At 46.8% G+C, this 19,766-nt stretch overlaps 1 protein-coding gene and 1 long non-coding RNA gene across 5 annotated transcripts; one reads left to right on the forward strand and one right to left on the reverse strand.

Moving 5' to 3' along the window:
• Window positions 1-153: 153 nt before the first annotated feature.
• Window positions 154-19,401, reverse strand: slc4a5b (solute carrier family 4 member 5b). Of its 4 annotated transcripts, XR_006841775.1 has the most exons (28): window positions 19,338-19,401; window positions 18,791-19,012; window positions 15,821-15,950; window positions 15,464-15,624; window positions 14,857-15,012; window positions 14,572-14,679; window positions 13,586-13,641; window positions 11,470-11,627; window positions 11,306-11,393; window positions 11,063-11,217; window positions 10,657-10,782; window positions 10,395-10,569; window positions 10,157-10,290; window positions 9,894-10,074; window positions 9,734-9,824; window positions 9,151-9,209; window positions 8,604-8,795; window positions 8,202-8,315; window positions 7,874-7,987; window positions 7,278-7,439; window positions 6,131-6,309; window positions 5,975-6,047; window positions 5,820-5,888; window positions 5,121-5,294; window positions 4,875-5,033; window positions 4,150-4,252; window positions 3,234-3,286; window positions 507-591 (listed from the first exon to the last, which is right to left on the reverse strand). XR_006841775.1 is itself a non-coding variant. In XM_046374168.1 (27 exons), exons 1-27 carry the CDS (start codon window positions 19,399-19,401, stop codon window positions 300-302), a joined length of 3,645 nt encoding a protein of 1,214 aa, XP_046230124.1. In that variant the 3' UTR covers window positions 154-299. The 4 variants fall into 4 exon arrangements, 3 of the variants coding, with proteins under 3 accessions (XP_046230124.1, XP_046230125.1, XP_046230126.1); XM_046374168.1 differs by lacking the exon at window positions 4,150-4,252 and having other exon boundaries at window positions 154-591; XM_046374170.1 differs by lacking the exon at window positions 507-591 and having other exon boundaries at window positions 3,154-3,286.
• On the forward strand, window positions 1,069-15,497 carry LOC124051156. The gene is made up of 6 exons (XR_006841777.1): window positions 1,069-1,120; window positions 1,607-1,680; window positions 4,572-4,673; window positions 4,956-5,325; window positions 14,566-15,176; window positions 15,350-15,497. It is a non-coding gene; the product is annotated as an uncharacterized LOC124051156 (long non-coding RNA).
• Window positions 19,402-19,766: the final 365 nt, after the last annotated feature.

Raw genomic sequence — 19,766 nt, forward strand, 5'->3', positions numbered from 1 at the left:
CAGGTTTAAAATGCAGTTTTATTACAGTTTTAATGCACACGACGTAAATCACCTTCTTTAGCGTTCTTTAAATGAACAAGAAAAACAATCCAAACAACTGATGGACAACTCTGATGCCTAACAACACGTTTTGGTTGTTTCTTTGTTGAGACATCACCTGAGCACAGACACACACCTGCTAAAATCCAATTAAGAAAGAGCGCTTGCTGCGAGATGATTAGCATCAGCCTCTAAAAGTGGGGTTTAAAGCGACACATGGAGAAGAGGGTGCAGCTCTTTGCTCCGCCCCTGCTGTGTGTCTACAGGATGGTCTCGGCACACGAGCCACCAAAGTGAGCACGCAGCTTCCGGTCAAAGTCTCTGCGTATTCCAGGTGGAGGCAGGTCGTGAGGGGGGGAAAGGCGGTGGTGGTGGTCGTGGTAGTGGTGGGTGGAGTCGGAACCAGACTCCTCGCAGTCTGACTCCACCTGGATGCTGACCTGGGGCACGGGCTGGCGTGGAGGCACGTGCGACGGAGGGTCCCCGGGGGCAAGGCTCGTCTGGGAGTGGGCAGGTGAGGGGGGACAGGAGATCTTCAGGTGCAGAGTGATGCTGAGGAACAGTGGTGCAACCGGCCAGGTTATACTTTAACATCTCACACGTACACTCAGCTTCCGGCTTATAAAGTACAGCTGCATGAAACTACCATCAACTACAGCCTTGTAGTCATGAAGGTGTGCCTAATAAACTGGACAATGAGTGTACTGTACACACAGACAAGCTCAGAAATACACAAAATGGCTGTACTTCTTTAAAACTGGAAACTGTGTGCTGATGTCTTCACTGAAGGTACAGCGAGTTACTTCAACCATCAATATGGCGGTGATTTCTAAAGAGACCGCGTTTGTGGTCGGTTTACAGCCCCGATGCTGCATTTTATGGCATTTTTGTTGTACTTTAAAATTACTGTGGGGGGCGCTGTTCCTCAGGCACAGCTACAACTAAACGTGAAGTTTCTAACACAGGCGGGTGGTCTAAGGAGGGACAGGAAGTGAAGCGAAGGATGGCGGGTTGCGTCAGGAATCAGAAGCACAGCGATAAGAGCCATTAGGTGAAAAGAAAAGACAGAGCAGGCCTGGAGGTAACATCTCGAGAACAACACAGAAACAAATTTACGAGGAAAAATCTCAGCAGTGTTTTTAGGCTAAAAGTCAGAGCCAATGTCCCGAAAACACTGACATGACAAAGATATCATTTCCTCAGTAATGGTTAAGAATTACAGACTGATTTATTTCCCTTAATACGTCAGGATAAATCCAGTCTCCTTTGCTGACCTGAGCTACAACAATTAGCTAATTGTAAACTAATATTTTGATAACATTCTAATAATTTGAGTCATTTCTTTAGGCTAAAAAGCTAAAAAAAAAAAAAAAAAAGAAAAAGCTAAAACATCTTCTCTGGTACTTTACTGACAGGCTCAAGAAACTGTTAGCTGTTAGCTATTCAAAAATAACTTTCCTATTTCAAATAGACTATAGTTGTGCTCTTAAATTTAAGTTAATGTACTATTGTACTAATGTACTATTCTTCTTCTTAGTAGAAAAAAAACAAGTCATTGTTTTCCCAGGGGCTGATTTGTTGTCCTACGTGAAAACCACGTGAGACAGGAGTGCTGCGTGCTGCCAGGTGTACAGTCAGCAGGTAAACAGGATCAGACTGTAGGACACACAGCGGACGGCAGCCATGCAGAAACAGAGAGACTGGGAGTCTGTCTTGTTGTCTTATTGTCTTATTTTCTAAAGAAACAACCAAAACCCTGCAGTTTGCTGTCTCACAGCCACCAGAGGGACATCATGTGCTGCAGTGAGAATAACAAGAGCATTTTGCTTTTGAAGGGTGACAAACAGGAAGTGCACGAGCACGAGTGATCACTTCAGTAGCACCTCCGACCGTGTGTTTCGGACACATTTGGGGCATGAACTGGTTAAACAAAAGAAAATAATGCAGCTGCTGAAAAGCAAAACACTTCAGAAACACATTAACTCCCTGAAAGAAATCACTAAAGGCCCCCAAAGACAAAAACTCTAAAAAAAAAATTTCCTGCAGACATCAGAGTAAAGCTATAAAATATTTGCCTAATTGTGACTTTGAAAGTGACTGTAAACTTTTTCCTGTCACAGCTAGCAGTCACACAACTATAATGTGAATAAACAGCAGAAACTGACAGTTCAGACTCAAGATTTGCATTCGGGTTCACAGTGAGATCTCAAGCTAACATCTGATTTATTGTTTTTACTCTGTTCTGCCCAACAACACAACACACTTTACAGTAGAGACAAGTGATTATAATAATCTGTCTAGATATGGCAGGAACTATTAAGATTAAAATACATGAAGAGCAGGAGACTACAGGAAGTGGTCTTAAATTAAAGGACAGACCAAGAACAGAGGTTTTCAAACTGTAAGCGCCTCCCTCCGGGGGGAGTCAAGGAGGGAGCGGAGGGGAGGTGAGGTGAACCAGCAGCTAAAAGAGGGGAGCCGAACCTGATTTATTAGTCAAATCAGTCAAATCTATCACACATGTTTAGTTTCAGGGTGGCTTACACTTCTATCTGTCCATTGTGACTAAACGTCCAGAAAAGACAGGAAAAAAGACCTTCCAATACTGCAGAACTTGCCTTAGAAACATCACGTTTTTAACTTTTCTACAGCATCACAGTAATTCAGTGAGAGTCATCAGTACATCCATGAGTGTGCTGCAGACAGGAAGTGCTAATAGCTAATTCGGCATACTTTTAATTTAATTTAAGAAAAGTTGTAGAACAATTTGGTGAATCCATGGCAACACTACACTTCCTGCTTATGTCTCTCAAAATGTTGTGAGAAAAGGTGGAGCAGGGATGGGAGGAGGGGCCCACAGCTGAAAACCTCTGACTTACAGTATGTACATCTTACTGGATGACAGTTTCCTGCCCTCATGCACTGCACTGTACACAGTACTTTGTATGCAAGTGCACTGAATTATATACTATATTATCTGTACAAGCCTGGAGAGTAAAAACAATCCACTTAAAACATCTAAAACCATCATGCATCATCCACATGAGTACAGGTGATGCACGCTGTGTGTTCCTGTGCTGGTGCTACGCTGTGTGTGGTTGTGTGAAGGTGAGAGTGTTGTGCTTCCAGCCCGTGTTGTGTCAGGTGAGTGAAGCAGGTCGCTGTAGGGCACGTGCAGTTTGAGCACACAGTACCTGCGCTCTAACTCAGTCTGATCGGACGTGACTGTCGAGTACGGGTTGGTCTCCTGTGAGGAAACGCGCACACACACACGCGCACACACACACACACACACACACACACACAGAGAACATGTGCACAAAACAGGCAAACACAGGCATGTAAACACAGTGCAACACACACACACACACACAAAGATGAACAAAACCATCAAAAAGAGAATCTGCAGCGTGATGGTCACATGGTAACAACATGTTCAGAGGCTGACCAGTCAGACTGTAGTGAATACATCGGCCACCTTCACGTGTACCTCACAATTGTGATTATTTGAGGCTGAGTTGACCCCATGCCGACTGTGTCCATGTGAATCTGCTGATGGGGAGCAGTTTCATGATGCCCGAGTCTCCATTTTGACTTACATGGAAGAAATCAACACCAGAGTTAACCTACGCTCAGTGGCCACTTTATTAGGTACACCTGTGCAGTCTATCCCATTACAGCCTCGTTTTAGGATGCTGATAATTTTCAGGTTTTAGTCGTGTTTCCAACGAACTGTAAAGCAAATTTGAATTTTGAAAAGTCTTGTTTCCATTAACTGGTTTTCTCTTGTAAAAATGATGTCATGTGTTCGTGTGTGTGTAGGCTACGTTCCGCAGGGTTAAAATAGAATACAGTAGAAGAAACAAAACCAAAAAGACGTGGGAATGTGGGATCTAATCTGGGACGTTTGAATCTTCCTCTTCTCTCGGAGCGGAAAACAGGTGGCCAGTTGTGTGTACATCGCAATCACATTGTTGAGCACATGTAAAAGTAGCCGATGTGAAATCGTACCAAAAGCCCCCATTAACACTCCATCTGTCACATTTAGTAAATGTCATCAAAGATTTAAGCAACACGACGAGAGGCGGAGGGAGCGGACGGTGTACTCACACTCTGAGGTTTGGGTGGGAGGGTTAACGTGGGCGGAGACAGGCTCTGTGGGGGGCCCTATGGCCTCCATGGGAATCATCACTGGAGGGGAGGGCGAGCTGGGCTGAGCGACAGAGACAGGAAGTGATCGGCATGCAGGACAAACTAGGATTTTAAAGAATGAGACCAGACGGGTTCTATATTTAAGTTAAAATCTTACAGGAAAAATGAAACAATTTACTTGTGACTCATTTAAGATTCATGACTTCAGTAGGAACCAATGAGCTCGAAGCCCTGACTGTACATGAAAATGGCAGCTCCCAAAAGCATGGATCATGCTGATTAATGTTCGGCTGATCACTTTTTAAATTGATTTCACTCTCTGCTGTGGTTGATTTGTTGACAAAAACTATGGAACAACGCTGGTCTTATCCTTCTGTCAGAACCAACGGTGGACAACAGCAGTGTCCATTTAGGACAGAGTGAACAGATGGGAGAGGTGGACAGATGGACCAGAGGGAGGACGGACAGACATAAAGACTGTAGTAAGTGTTTGTACAGTGCCTTTTCAGCAACACTGTGGGACAAAGAGGAGAAACATTCAGTATTAGTCAGAGAAAACAAAGCCAGGAGCGACACGCCCACAACAGATGGAGTGACACACATTTCATTTAAAAACAACACATCCACACTCGCTGACTCTGCAGAAGACAGGTTAATGTCCCGCGGGTCCACGTGTCCCTCACCTCCTCATCGCTCTCTGGCTCTGCTGCCTTCTTCTTCTTCTTCTTGTCATCCTCCTTCTTCTTCTTGTCTTTGTCTGGCAGGATGTCGTCCAGCCAGGCCAAGTCGTGTTGGGAGAACATCAGGTCCAGCAGCTTCCGGACGACCATCAGACCCAGGATCTACATGCGGAGGAAAGACTGAAGATCACACAGGTCCACTTCAGAGTCCCGGTGTTCCAGTCCACTGCAAAACTATTACACACTCACCATCACTGGGAAGATGATGGCGAGGAAGGTGGACTTCAGGATCCAGAGGACAGCCAAACAGACCATCTGGACGAGGGTGAAGAGATGGACGCGTCTCAGAGGGACGTGACGCAGGAAGGAGAAGTCTGGCTGGTGTTTGGCGGGCATCAGATACAACTTGATCCGCTCCCAGAACTGGACAGAACCATAGAGAACAGCTCCTCAGGTCATGTGGTTATTTTGATTATCATTCTATTGATCAGCCAATTAGTTGAGGGTCAGAAAATGAATCAAATACCAACAATCCTCTTCAGTAGAAACTACTTTTTATTTGTGAGAATATTCTGTTTCTCCTTGAAGGAGTGTGTGGGATTGATGAGTTTATTTGTTTGTTTCAAAATGCTCCTCATGTCTCAGTCAGAAGCCACCACATCTAAGGGCTTGTGTGTGTGTGTGTCAAACATGAACTCATCGACCCGACTCTCAGTCAGACTCAGAGTTCTCATTTTGTATTTTTCTTATGATCAGCATCTTTTTCCCTGAGCGAATCAAAGTATTCCTGCGCGTTTCGTATCCTGCTCTCGGCGCTCTGTTGATGCTGATGACAGGACACTGAATATCAACACTGAGTCGTCACGGTTTGCTTGTTCTGTTTGATTTGCACCAGTAAAAAGTGGACAAAATGACTACGAGTGAGACGTGGATATGTGTTGGACCCACCTGGATGCCGCTCAGCGAGGCCACCCCCATGTAAAGGAAGACTCCGTACAGGACTGGCATGGGGATGAACTGGACATAAGTTAAAGCACAGCATTACAGGAGAAGATGAGGGAAACATCACATAAACTTCCTCCTTCACGCGTCCCCTGACTGACCTGCAGAACAGGAGCGAGGAAGACGGAGAGTCCGGTCAGAACGAACACCAGCGTACCCGTCAGCCGCTGCTCCCTGGAGACGGAGAACCACGTTAGGTCAAAGTGTGAACGGCGGAGGGGAAAGGAATCACACCTGGACGGTGAGGATGGCCTCACCTGACTCCCAGGAACTGTGGCTGCTCTCCAGGGGCGCTGGACTCGCTCTCCATCTTCAGAGAGTCGATGTGTGCGATGGAGATGACAGTCGCTGCGACGTACCAGGGCAGACCCATGAAGGAGCACACAGCCATCAGGATCCCCACCCACAACAGGTCCAGGTGGTAGCCACAGCCTTTCTGCATGTGGCACAGTGACAGGAAGTGAGAAATCATTCAGGCCTGAACAATCTGAGGAAAATATCTGGTAGTGATTTTTCTGACAGGAATAGACATTTTAACTATTCTCTGCAAATTAAACTTGGGGTTTGATGGGCAGATGACAGCATCGTGTCAGACTTTGTGATGTCACAAGTATCATACTGTTGTCCAGAGAGTCGATATACAGTGAACCCTCGCTATATCGCGCTTCACTTATCGCGGCTTCGCGGTTTTTTTTACAGTGCTTATATTTTCCGCGCTTTTTTTTTTTTTTACAGTGCATTGTGCTCTGAATCCTAATTGGCTTCGGGGCTTTACTGTATAGAAGTGAAAAAGTTGATATTGTTGATATTGACAACTACCCATAACGATGTTCTTCTCTCGGGGAAAGACTCCTGCGCAGCCTTCAGTGGAAAAAGACGCTACAGCGCAGCGGAGTCAGGACGAAGAGGCACAGCTGGACGGACTGTGAAATACGCGTGTGCGAGAATAAATCCTGTTTTTTAACATAGTTTTTGTTAAAAAAAAAACGTTAATATTTGTATTTCTTAAACACATTTTAGGCCTGAAAACAAGTTTTGATGTTTTGTTTCATTCTATAGTACAATATTGCATTGTAAAATAATAGTAAAAATAAAGATATCTACTTCGCGGATTTCACTTACCGCGGGTTGTTTTTGGAACGCAACCCCCGCGATAAACGAGGGTTCACTGTAATATCATATAGTACACCCGCACTCATCATCTTCCACACCTGCAAGGTTTGTGGGTGAAAAGTAAATTTCTTAGTAAAAAGTGTCCACTTTAGGACACACGTGTTACATGTGAAATAATGATGACGGACCTGCAGGTGAGTCATGTATAAACCTTATTCGGCATCTGCGTCTGCTGAATGTCAAATGCCTCTCTGTTGAAATGGAAAAGACAACAAGTTTGTGTTTTCAGACCTTCAGCTTGTTTTCTTTGCGGTTGACAATGACGGCGCTGATCTGCTGGTCCATGAAGATCAGGATGGTGACCAGCAGGGCAGGAACGGCGCTGGCCAGATACCACCACCAGGGGTTCTTACCGAACGGCATCACCAGCCAGCCGCGATCAGCACGCGTGGGCTGATCACACACACACACACACGCAGAACAACGCAAAGTAAACATGCAGTACAAGTGGAAATATGAACACATCCGTCTGAAAGAATCAAATGCTTTATATCGTATAGCTTTTGTTAATGAGGGTGAAACCGAAACACACATGCAGTGAAGGAAAAAGTATTCACGTCATTCATGTATGTAAGAGTACTACTATAACAGTCTAGAAATACTGTGGAGTACAAGTATGAAGTAGTAGAAAAAAAGGAAATACTCCTCTGAAGTACAAGAACCTCATCGTTGTACTTAAAGAGAAGAACACACTCAGTTACTTTGTCCTGCTGCTAGCATGCACACATGCAAACACACATGCAGGAGGGCAGTCGTGTGTTATAGTGTTAATACACACACACACACACACACACACACACACACACTCCAAGACAGAAATCAAATACCTTGAACTCAGTCGGAACGATTAGTTTGGGTGTGTCTAACCCCATCAACATATCCAGACCCACAAAGCACAAGATTGACATGAAGATGGCAAAGTCACTGATTAGCTTCCTCAGCTAAATGTCCACCAACACACACACAGGAGACAGAGGGAGGGTAAGGAGCGGTGTGATGAAGAGGAGGGGACACGTATGTCCAGGACACACGAGGAAATGAAGACGGGGAAAAGAAGAAAGAATCATTAAGTCGAGAAAACCAAATGAAATGTACAAAAAGCAGTGACATAAAGAAGCTGGCGAAGACGAAGGTGGCGTTGAGGGACGAGTGGACCTTGAGCTTAGTGGGCACGTGCAGTTTGGGGGTGTCCAGGTCCAGCAGGCAGTCCAGTCCACAGAAGAGCAGGATGGAAATGATGATGGCAAAGTCACTGATGAGGGTACGGAGCTGGAGGGCATTCAGGGAGAGCAGGGGACAGGAGGACATGGGAGAGGACAGAGGTGGAGGGTGAGGGATGAGGAGGAGGACAGGATGAAGCTCACTGCACCCTGTTTTCACATGAAAGCTGCTGATGTTTTGTGCAGACATTCAGCAGCTGCTGAACGTGAAGCCTCATCCTTTGGACTCTTTCCATGCTTTTATTGTGATACTACAGGAAGCCGGCACTCCGCATGCAGGTTCACTTTGATTCAGGGTGGGACAGCCCTGAAGATCATTGTGGGAAAGCGCTCTTACCTTCGTCGGGAAGTAGCGGCTGAACTTGAACTTCTTGAGAGACACGGTCATGGAGTAGGTGCCGAAGAAGAGGATGAAGGACATGAGGGCCAGGTCTGGAACATACTTACAGGAGCTCCCCACCAGAGAACCGCCGTACTTCACACACTCTTTCTTACTCAGCTGGCTCCAGTCCTGGTCTGTCAAGTTAAACTACAGAGACAGGAAGGAGAGAAGAGGGACGGCACGGTGGGACGGACGGTGGAGGACAGGATGGGAAAAGTGAAGTGAAGGAGGGGAGAGGAAGTAGAGACAAAAGAGAGAAAAGACAAGCGATAACAGAAGAAAAGCAAAGACAGAAACAGGAGCCACAGTGTCCTGCAGTGATCCACTCCTGAATCCTCCACCAATCCGTTCAAAGACTGTCAGGCTTTAGCATGTGTTTCCTGGCAGCTCTGCACAGGTTAAACACCAGCACACGTGAGAGTCGTTTCATAAATTGTGAAAGCAGAAAGGAAATACAACTCAGTTACTTGAGCGTGATGTTTTCTGTCTGTCTGTCACTTACCAGCAGAGTCATGTTATCGTCTGCGAGTGGAGCTGAAACATTCAAGCCCAGCGCAGATGCTGAAGAGCAGGAACACCAGAGGGAGACACACAAGAAATGAATGGTGGGTCACGTGACGTGTAAAAGCCAGCGTATCGTGTGATATGAATGAACCACAATTAATTTCAGGAAATAATCCACACACAGCACTGCAGGTAACAGGGGAAATGTGTGCTTTTGATTTGAAATTGAGGTTTAAACTTTTCAGAGCCTACAGGCCGTGGATGTTTGTATCTTCTTCTGTTTAAAGGTGCATACTCACTTTGTCAGAAAGCATCCAGAAATGAGGCAGAAACAGACAGGATACACAGATCATCACAGAGTAAAGACCAAATACTCCCATCCAATCACATCTAAATAACTCTTAACCAACACACACAGAATGACAGAAGGACACAAACACCCAGAGTCGTCCCGCTTAAGGATCAATCAAGCCATCTCTTAATGACAGGAAGGATGGGATTAAATCAGAGTTTTCAGCTACAGCTACCTAAAAGCACTTCAGGAAACGTAAAGAAAGCCAAAGAAGAGTCTGAAGACTCACCCTGGTCTGGTGCCACACATTCACACTTGTAGGAAGTGATGTAGTCGGGTTTGAAGCCACGGTTGATTGGGTAATACTTCAAGGCTCCTACCTGTGGAGGATTAACTTCTGTCATTAAGTTCTCTGGTATTTTTCCAGCTCGCATGACGACGTCACCTACCATCTTCTTGATGGCGTCAGAGATGAATATGAAGGAGATGAGGCTGGAGAAACCCTCCTCTGTGAAGCGGGTCATGTACTTGATGATGTAGCTGGCGTCTGACAGCACCAGCAGAAAACACTGCAGACACGAGTGGAGGCCGATCCACAGGCGAAGCTCCATGTAGTCCACATCGTTGTTCCTGTGAGGAGACAAAGTGCTGGCGTCACCTCCTCTCTGCTCATTTGTATTTGTAGGAGGACGTCTGTGCGCTTCTCCCTTACTTGCTGAATTCGTAAAGCAGCTTCTCAAAGATGAGAATGGGTCCAGTTGAACTGAGGATGATGAGGGGCTGCCCGCCAAACAAACAGAAGACAGTCCCTGCTAAAGCTGTGCCAAGGAAGCTCTCCATCACTCCCTTGGAAAAGAGAAGGGACAGACAGACAGAACACATGTAGTCACATTGCACGCTGGCCGGCTGGTTTTCTGGACTGCTTCATTGTGGTGCAGCTTTATGGAGACCTGGTAGTTGTCTGTAGCATCTCCGAGCAGTCCTCCAAAGGTGATGGCATTGGTGATGCAGCCCAGGTAGATGAAGAGCACAGCAGAGATGGACTGGATATGGAAGCCGTCATAGATATCGCTGCAATACCACGGGATCTTCCGCTTTATGTCCAGCCACAGTCCACCTCCAACCCTGCAAAAACAAGGTCGAGCACAGCGTTAAGGCAACAGATCCAGGAGCTAAGTGGACCCCGTGACACACGATGTGGTCCTCTCATACCTCCCAGTGAATTTCAGCTCCTCTCCAAGCTCATGTGGGGCTGGAAACTCCTCATCTTCTCCTCCAGCTGCCCCGCCGGCCGAACCGTTCATTTGACCCAGCTCGTTCAGGTTCAGCACTGACTTCCTGTGGTAAACGTGGAAACAGAACAAGGCGTTAGAAAGTCGTCAGGAGGCGAATGTCGACATGAACCTGCAGAGAATTATCAGACTTACATTCATCAGGTGGACACAAACACGACTCCAAATGAATAATCATGTTGCTCTGTCACTGTTGGATGTGTTAACGAGTTCGGCAAATCAGCTTAAAGGAGATGTTATGTTCACTGCTTGTTTCTGCCAGCAGGTGAGAGGAAACTCTGCCATTGCAAGTTTTAAGGCCGTTAAGTGTGATTGCATGTACTTGCCTCATATCTGCCGATGGAACCTTCTTTGGAGGTTCGATGCGTATTTTTGGGTCCCATTCCCCCGGAGGCAGGACGATCACCTCATCCAGAAACTCATCAACGCCTGCAATCAGGTCTTCACGGTCCCTGGCTTTGTAGGCGACATCACTGAACAGCTGACAGGACAGAGAGACAAAGTAAATCAAAGGAAGAAATGTAATGCCTGTACGGGTAACACGTGGGAGAACGGCGCCGGTCACTCACATCATCCACCATGAGTGTAGCGATGGCTCTGCCAATCTCATTGTAGGACTTGGTTTTGCCATGAGGACCCAGCAGAATGAAGAGGAACCTGTCAGAGCAGAAGGTTATGAGGCTAAGAACTGCAAGGACCCTCCAGAGAGAAGGGACACATAGGAGACAGTCACCTTGTTGGCACAGGGACTTCGGTGAGGCCTCCGAGCGTCGTGGCCTGAGCCAAACGTACGAAGGAGACGAAGGGTTTGTCCAAGAAATCCACCTCACCAATCAGGACATTGGACGCTTCGGCATCACGGGGAATCTTCTTCATGAACTTGTTCTTGAGCTGGGATGAAGCAGGAGGAAGCAGAACGAGGGGAAGTGTGAGTGGAAGTCGCTTATTTGAGGCATGTTGCACTGCAGATACTTCTGTGTGCCATCATCAGCTGGCTGGGGTGCTGGTGGCTAATCGGGTCATGTGAGGTGGTGGGTGGTTACAGCAACTGACTCGTTACAGAAAATCACATACGGGAAGGCCACAATGACAGCGACATCCTCCTTTAACACAGACTGCTGTGCTTTCACTGGTTATAAAACAAACTTAATTCGATGTGGACGCCTCTACATGACCTGCATGAGCAAACGAGACCATGTCGTGTCTCCGGGTCCAGTTCTCCTCAAACTAAACAATTTAAGAATATGTGAAAGAAAAAACAGCATTAAAAATAATGTGTGTCTTTCTTTCCCTTGCTTCCAAAAAAGATAAAACTTTACATCAGACGCGGAAGCACTACCGCTTTTGTCCACAGGGGCCGCCAGAACCAACACAAAAAGTTCTGTAGCTGCTTTGACTTCTAGTGAGAGCTTCTCATTAAAACCTCTTCAGGACAGCAGTGCTGGTTAATGCTTTGGTCCACCACTTCCAGAGTGAAATGTCTTGACACATATTAGGTATGAAAGTCATGAAATGTGGTTACAGCCTAACAAAGATGTTAGTTTTGCTGTGTTTTACACTGCACTGGGAGCACATAAACTTCCATCTGACACGCTGGTATTCCATAAAGTATAAAACTCATCCACCATCATGTCGCTGCACCTCCTCCTCCTCCTGCAGCATCATGTCGCTGCACCTCCTCCTCCTCCTCCTCCTCCTCCTAACCAGGGAAGCACGTGGCAGTCGAGTGGTGGCTGCTTAAATTAAAATCTCTTCATAATCTGTTTTCAGAGTCAATTCACCAACTGGTCGTCTTTCACTTCTTGGTCTTCAGTGTAATCGAGTCGTTTTGGTCTAACACTAATTTAAACACAATCTACTTGCGCTAACTCGTTTTAGCTGCCATCTACAGATCTGCTGCAGTTTCACTCCTGCATGTTGGCGTCACGGGATTATCGGTCAGATCAAAGAAGCAGGAGGTGCCTGCCAGCTCCTGTGAACAAATAATTCAGCCAGATTCACAGGTCACATGCATGAGTTCAGTTGTTGCCTTGAAGTTCTCGCCAAGATATTGACCAGATCGACAAACACACACCAAGTGCAGGACTTGGTTTTGCCATGAGGACCCAGCAGGACGAAGAGGAACCTTTCAGAGCAGAAGGTTACGAGGCTAAGAACCGCAAGGACCCTCCAGACAGAAGGGACACACATGACCACCTCAGCTACCAGACCGGGTGGATAAGAGGGGTTTAAAAGTGAACCTTCCCATAAGACAAGACTCAGCTCAAGAAACAAACAACACACACACACACACACACACACACACACACACTGGGCCATGGAGAGCTGACATGTCACCTTATGTCATCTGTTAACTGTGAGCAGCTAAATTAATCCATCGTGACTCTCCCACAGGCAACAGGAGATTAGCTGATTAGAAATCAATAGCAGCTCAGATAATGATGACAGTGTGTGTGTGTGTGTGTGTGTGTGTGGCTGTTAAAGGGTTGTTAAACCAGTTTACTTCTTTTATGTCCTCTGCAGGAGCTTTTGTCAGGTAGGAGAAACCATCTTGTAATCTTAATTTCAGTTTGGGCCTGGAAACTACACATTTATGAAAGGAAGTTTGTGCTACAAGTTGCACATGAGGAGCCTGAAAGATGTGAATGTTTACCAGGAAGAGGTGAATGGAATTATGGGAATTGTAGTATTTCACACCAGCAGCAGCAGCCACGTCTTACACCATGACGGTTTGTTGACAATAAGAATGTTGAGTCTGAACATGAACCAGTCTTATTCCTAAGGATGACTTTGTTATGAGGTGTACGAGCTGAACCTTCAAAAACACACATGAAATACTGAGGAGTTACCTGGTCTGTGCTCGGCGTGTCTGAAATATCGTTCATGCTTCGGCTCTGGGCATGATCTGTAAATGAAGCACACGCTTAAATTTGTTATTTAACACACACAACACGCCATCCTGGATTTAAAAACTGGAGATAGAAACAGGCTTCGGTTGTGTCTCTGGGGGATATTCAGGATGCTAATTTCATCCAAAAGGCATTCAAGTATGTCCACAGTGTGTGCTAGAAACTCACCAGTTGTTCCTGAGGGGGATTATTTTTTAATGACTCATTTCCATTTTTTCCCCTCAAAGCTGATTTGGGAACAAATAAAATCGAACAAAAGGAGAACAGGAGCCAAAAAAATCCTTTCATAATCCTTTTCACCCACATGGATTCACAAAAGAAATGCGCAAAGGTGCACACAATAGGACCAAAATGTCTAACATAAACACGCATTACGTCCAACGCGCTGCGTTCGAGGTGAGAATACACACAAAGCCTTCTCGAGTGCTGAAGTCATGCAGCAGCAGGGAGTCAGTGGTGATTCAAATCAGAATAAAGCAGACAAGTTAGAGTAAAAAGTGCAGCTCTAACGCTAAATGTTCATCAGTGATGGAGGAAGTCCAGTGGTTCCCAACCTGAGGGGTCGGGCCCCTCCAGAGGGTCAGCAGATAAACCCGAGGGGCCGTCGCATGATGATTCAGCTGGGTAGTTTTACTCCTTCTGGCATTGAGCAGTCATGTAAATGAAATCCTCTGAGGAGTTTAGAGAGGAAATGTCTCTTGGCCCCCAACACTACTTTTTGTCACAAGCCAAACAGGTTGGGAACCGCTGGTTTAATCTTAAACAACACTTTGTGTTAATCTCATTGCATGTTCTGCTTAACCTGAAGAGTAACCAGAAACTCAGCATGTCAGATTGTCAGATACTTTGGTAAGTTGGTAAGTTAGTGACTTTCCACTGGTAGTAATAAATGTGTGTGTGTGTTTGTGTGGTGTGTTTAGACTCACGCAGGCGGCCAAGGCTGCTTGACTGCCGAGAGCGTAGGTCTTCTGTGGAGCGGTGGATCCCAGAAGCTGAACTAGTGCTACGATTCAGATTAACCTGAGGACTACGATCTGACAGAGCAGCAGCAGCAGCAGCAGCAGATGTGAGAAGCACAGAAGACGTGATTGTATGAGGAAAGGCGAAACAGCTGGTCATCAACAAGGAAGCATTAGGATGTAATCAGAAGGTGGGATTACTTTGGTGCTGATTGGTGGTTGAAGACGGGTGTTAGCGGTGTACAAACTTACTGGAAGCAGCGTTGGAGGACTTTCCGATGTCCGCCAGCGAGCGGTGGATTGGTTTCTTGGTCTGGTGGCGATGCTTCCTGAGCAGCACGAAGCTGATCTTCTCCTTCAGATCCGGAGGAATGAGACCATCAGCTATCTGCCGATCCACAATGTCATCTGGAGTAAAAGTTTACAGCTGAATTTACATGCATGGACTCAACCGTTCAGCACAAGGCGAGTAACAATATTTTACCAGGTTTACAGCGACTGTCCAACTGTCAGGCACTCAAAACAATAAACAACAACAAACGCTGGATTTCGTCCCGAATCTTTGTTTGCTGGTGATTTCAAGGACATTTGAGGACATCTGACATTTGAGATTCGAGATATGTGGGTCAGATTCTGCGCGTGTTAAGGAAACACAAATTTTTACTTTAGTACTTTAATGCACCATTAAGTCTCTGCATACAAACAATTTTAAGGAAAGCTTGTGTGTGTTTTTACTCTTTTCAAGCAAAATTCAAGTGGATTTTCATGGAGTATGAAAGGTGGGAATGCAGTGGTAGCACTCTGAGCTGTATGGTTGGTGCGCTCGGCAGGACCGGTGGAGAAACTCTGCTGGACTCACCCACGATCTGCGGCAGCGAGTAGCCCTCCAGGTCGAGCAGAATGCTTCCTGTCTGCAGGCAGGTCCTGAGCTCAAACAGGCTGTGGAGGGTCAGCGTGGACACGTGAGGCTTGCTCCATCTTTCTCCTCCCTCCTCCACCTTCTCCTCAAACTTCACCCACCTGCAGAGACGGACAGCAGAGTGGAAGACAGGATGACTAATGCGTCTGAGTTCAGGAGTGCCGACCAGCAGGATGCTGTTATGGCACATAAACTGCAGCTTTAACCACATGTGTCTGAACCCTTAACCTCTACGTCACAAGTGACCCCAAATCCCAAACTAATGAAAGCTCCGACAGCCTGGATGTTTGTGAGTACCTTGCAGACTCTTTCCACTCTAACTCGTCCCCCTCATGCTGCAGTGTGTCCATCTCAGTGAATATTGTGGGTGTCGGGGTGCTGTCATCCTCCCCCAGTATGTGACGCAGTCGCTCCGCTGCAGGAGACACTTCAAAATGGAGGCAAAGCAAGGGTGAGTTTCAGTGTTCTATTAAATTCACATGTGAGCCGCGTCAGAGGCAGCCTGTGTGCCAGGAGGCCAACCTGACCTGGACACGTGCATTAGCCACAAGCATGCTAGCCAGGGCTGCAGGAACTTCTATGAGTTGGTAATGACACTTTGGTCCAGAGGATAACATGGACATAAATAAAGATGGCCGATGCATCTCCACTTCCTCTCACTGCGCAAAAGTGAAGCCAAAATATCCCTCATATCTTGTTCTGGTGACGTCATTTGGAGCCAGAGTCTGTGCAGTAGGAACTGGGAGGTGGAGCCACAAGCCTGAGTTCCCGCCCATACACCCGTCTGAGCCAATCAAGAGCAGCGCATGATGTTTCAGCTGTTTTTTATAGCATTAAATAACTAATTAAAACCAAACTGGCACTTTGCTTTAGACTGAAATACCTCTAAAACTGCTAGAGGGACTGTCGCAAGAGTTTTATTACAGAAGCTACCATGTTCGTACATATAGTGGTCGCTCTTCATATCATGGAAGAGGACTGTTGGCCTGCGCTCCCTGACTGCCACTTCTAGTTATTTGATTTTGCCCACACGGTTTCCAGTGGAGAGCAAAAACAAAAACTGGAAGCTTAAAGAGGGTCTGGGATTACTTGTGACAAAAGTCCTTTGTTGAATTAAATCCATCAGCATTATAAATGAGACCAAATGAGCCTTAGCCGCCAGGCCAACAGGACCATCCTGGAGAACAGTTTCAGCCAGCCAGATGTAAAAAACAGTCTAATCCAAACAATCCCCATTAAGTTTCATTAATGAACCGACAAGAGACTCAGTTCCTCTAATGACAATCTGATCAGCCAGCACTTTTTTCTAATTTCACTCTGAGATCAATCCCCATTAACACCCAAGCCCAGAGGCAGTGTTCACTCCCATCCCACCACTGTGTGTGTGTGTGTGTGTGTGAGGGAGAGAGAGACTCAGCCCAGCTTCCTGTTGCTCAGGTTTTTTCCTCTTTGTGATGCAGAAGCTGAAATAAAGTGAGAAATCAATGAGATGTGACCTCTTAGATGTGAAAGTGTGTCACAAACCTCATGTGACGTTCACAGCCTCAATCAAAGGCAGAGGGAACAATTATGTAATTATGTTTAATTATAATACAATACAATGTTCCATGGCGTGTGCGACATTCAACAGGAACCAGTTTCCATTAGAGTCTCTGCTCTGTCACATTAGGTCGACTCATGGTCGTCGGGGGGTCATCATGTTTGCACTGCTTTAGATCACTTATTGACCCACACATGCACACTGACGTATTTTAACTCAGTGACTGAAGCATGTTGTCTAAACTCTGCCAATCAAATGTCCGTATGAATAAAGGTGTGTCAGGATCTGTGGTGATGCCGGTCGGTTTGACGTGATGAACTGTATGGCTAAACTGGCTGAAACATAATGCAGCGCCGCTTTAAATAACTGACTTTTAAACCTGTTTGTGCCCACAGCTGAACTTTTTTGACCTGAAGAAAGTTTTTAAAGAGGTCAGAATGTTTTCTTATGCTCTCACACTCATCCTTGGAATATACAGCACAGTGTCGCGGCTTCATCAAACAGTCACCAAACACCTGGACAGAAATGAAAGGTTTTACACTGGAATGGAGCCTGATCCATGTGAAGCTCCTGACCCTTTTGTCCATTTTGCCAACCACTTCACCCTCCACTCTCCTCTGCTTCACTTCTGCTGTGTTTACCTATCTGGGAGCCAGTCAGGGTCCAGCGGGAGGCCATGATGGAGGGGAAAGACGCCGCAGGGTCCTGCATGCTCATTGGATCCTGTGGCCAGAGACCCAAAGGTAACTGGAGATCCTCAGGTCTGCTTCGGGCAGAGAAAACGAGTTTCCTTTCCCACCAGGAGTGAAGAGCAGTGACTCGCTTTCCCTCCTCCTCGCATTCGTCCTTCCTGCTCGCCCTGAGTGTTATCCCACGGCCTGTTTTGTGTTTTCAATCAGCCGTGTAGGATTTGGTTTGCTGTCTGTCGAGGTGGTCAAACCTTCGCCGTTCGATCGGTCGGAAAAAACTTCTGCTCTAAGCTGTGGCAGAAATCCACTGAAATCCCCCGAGCAGCAAGGAGCCCGAGGCTTTAAGAGGGCTGACGCACACCACAGGGCCCTCGAGCACCCTCCTCCCACAGGGCCATGTACTCACACACACGCTCACATTCTCACACACACACACACTCATGGATCAAAAGGAAGGACAACATGACTTCTACTGATGGACCCAACAGTCCTGCATCAGTGACACTTTAACCGTCCACCTCAGGCCTTTTGGTGAGAATCCAGACTGGAACAGGCAAAAACACAAAGCCAAAACCACACACACACGCACACACACACACACACACACACACACACACAGCTTGGAGTTCCTCAGCTCTAATCAGCTTACAGGCTTCAGACTTCAGGGCCCCTTGGGACCAAAACATTCATCACATACATGCAAGCAGTAGTCGAGCACACACTCCTGAAGCAGGAGGCCTCTCGACCTGACAGCAGCTCGACTCGTCCTCCCGCCACACCAAAAAGGTTTTTCACCAAGACTGAAGAGGAATTTGGTCCTCAAAGCTGCAGGTTTACAGCTTCAGAGACTGCAGCCATGTTGGCAGCTCATTCATTCTGCAGGTATCTGGAAGAGTTGAAGATTTTAACCACCAGTTCATCCTGCGGTGAACATTAATGTCTGTTTTGGAGCCAGGAAATCGTCTCAGGGTCATACTGTTGAACTTTATTTATTCTGTGGGAACTGGTGAATACAATGACACACAGGTAGCTGCTCACCTGAGGGGTCGGCGTGCTCTGCATGACGCTCTGGACTGCCCTCGTCTTCGTCGTAGTGCTCCTCTCTGTCGTGGTAAAACCCCCGGTGCGAGTGCTCGCGGTGTGTGTGGTGATCGTAGTGTGTGTGCCGCGTGTTGCGTTCAGGGTCACTGACGTACGAATGATGTCTGCGCCTTTTCCTTCTGTGGGCGGCGGGAACTCCGATGTAGACCGGCTGGGCCTCTGAGTGACAGACGGGAACAGGAAGTTTAGCTTAGCTTAGCTCAAACACTGGAAACTGAGAATTTCTTCAAATGTTGAGTGTTCTGATGGAAAACACCTCACTGTTTCAGCCTTGCCAACAATCAAGCACAGCTGCAAAACATCCTAAGAATGTTGAAAGCACATTTCATTTTGTGTGAGACCCCTCACCCTCCTCAGATCGTAAACAGCCTGAGCTGAGCGTCATGTTCTACGTACTGTGGAAATGTTGATATGATACGCATGAAAACTGCACAAACGTACGATGTCAACATTTGATTGTGGCGACCGGCAGCTGTTTTCTCACCGTCATCGTCGTCGTAGCACCTGTGACCTCTGCTTCTGCCTCGCTGCCAGTCGTGATGATCCATCCTGAAACAAAGAAGTGTGCACATCAGCCCTTCTCGCGCAGGAGATCCGCCTGGCCTCACCGTGACCCCCACTGGAGGGATGTGAGCTGCTGGCCGGACCACATGGCAACACATGTGCCACGACACCCTCCACAGATCAATGGATGACAAGAGGAAAAGTCAATGGAAAACCCCAGCAGAACCTCCAGGGCCGCAGCTCAGCGCCGGAGGGAACAGGAAGCAGGAATTCCCAGCATTCCCATGAAGTAATCACATAAATCGCATGACTTCATACTACAGCCGTGTACTGGCACCAATCTGGTGATACGCATCGCGACACAGCAGGAGTGGCAGTAAGGCCAGGATATTCTGTGTACTACTACAGT

The sequence above is a fragment of the Scatophagus argus genome, chromosome 20 (genome assembly GCF_020382885.2).
Source record: "Scatophagus argus isolate fScaArg1 chromosome 20, fScaArg1.pri, whole genome shotgun sequence".
In the NCBI taxonomy this organism is placed as follows: Eukaryota; Metazoa; Chordata; class Actinopteri; family Scatophagidae; genus Scatophagus; species Scatophagus argus.

What these genes read in the sequence shown, in the direction of transcription:
- slc4a5b (XM_046374168.1), bottom strand. Translation starts at nt 19,401, where the DNA reads ATGGATCATCACGACTGGCAGCGAGGCAGAAGCAGAGGTCACAGGTGC. An exon ending in ATGTGTGGCACCAGACCAGG is followed by an intron (nt 9,210 to 9,733) that starts GTGAGTCTTCAG and finishes CCTGCTCTTCAG; the next exon opens with CATCTGCGCTGGGCTTGAAT. An exon ending in ACGTGCCCACTAAGCTCAAG is followed by an intron (nt 7,988 to 8,201) that starts GTCCACTCGTCC and finishes GTGGACATTTAG; the next exon opens with CTGAGGAAGCTAATCAGTGA.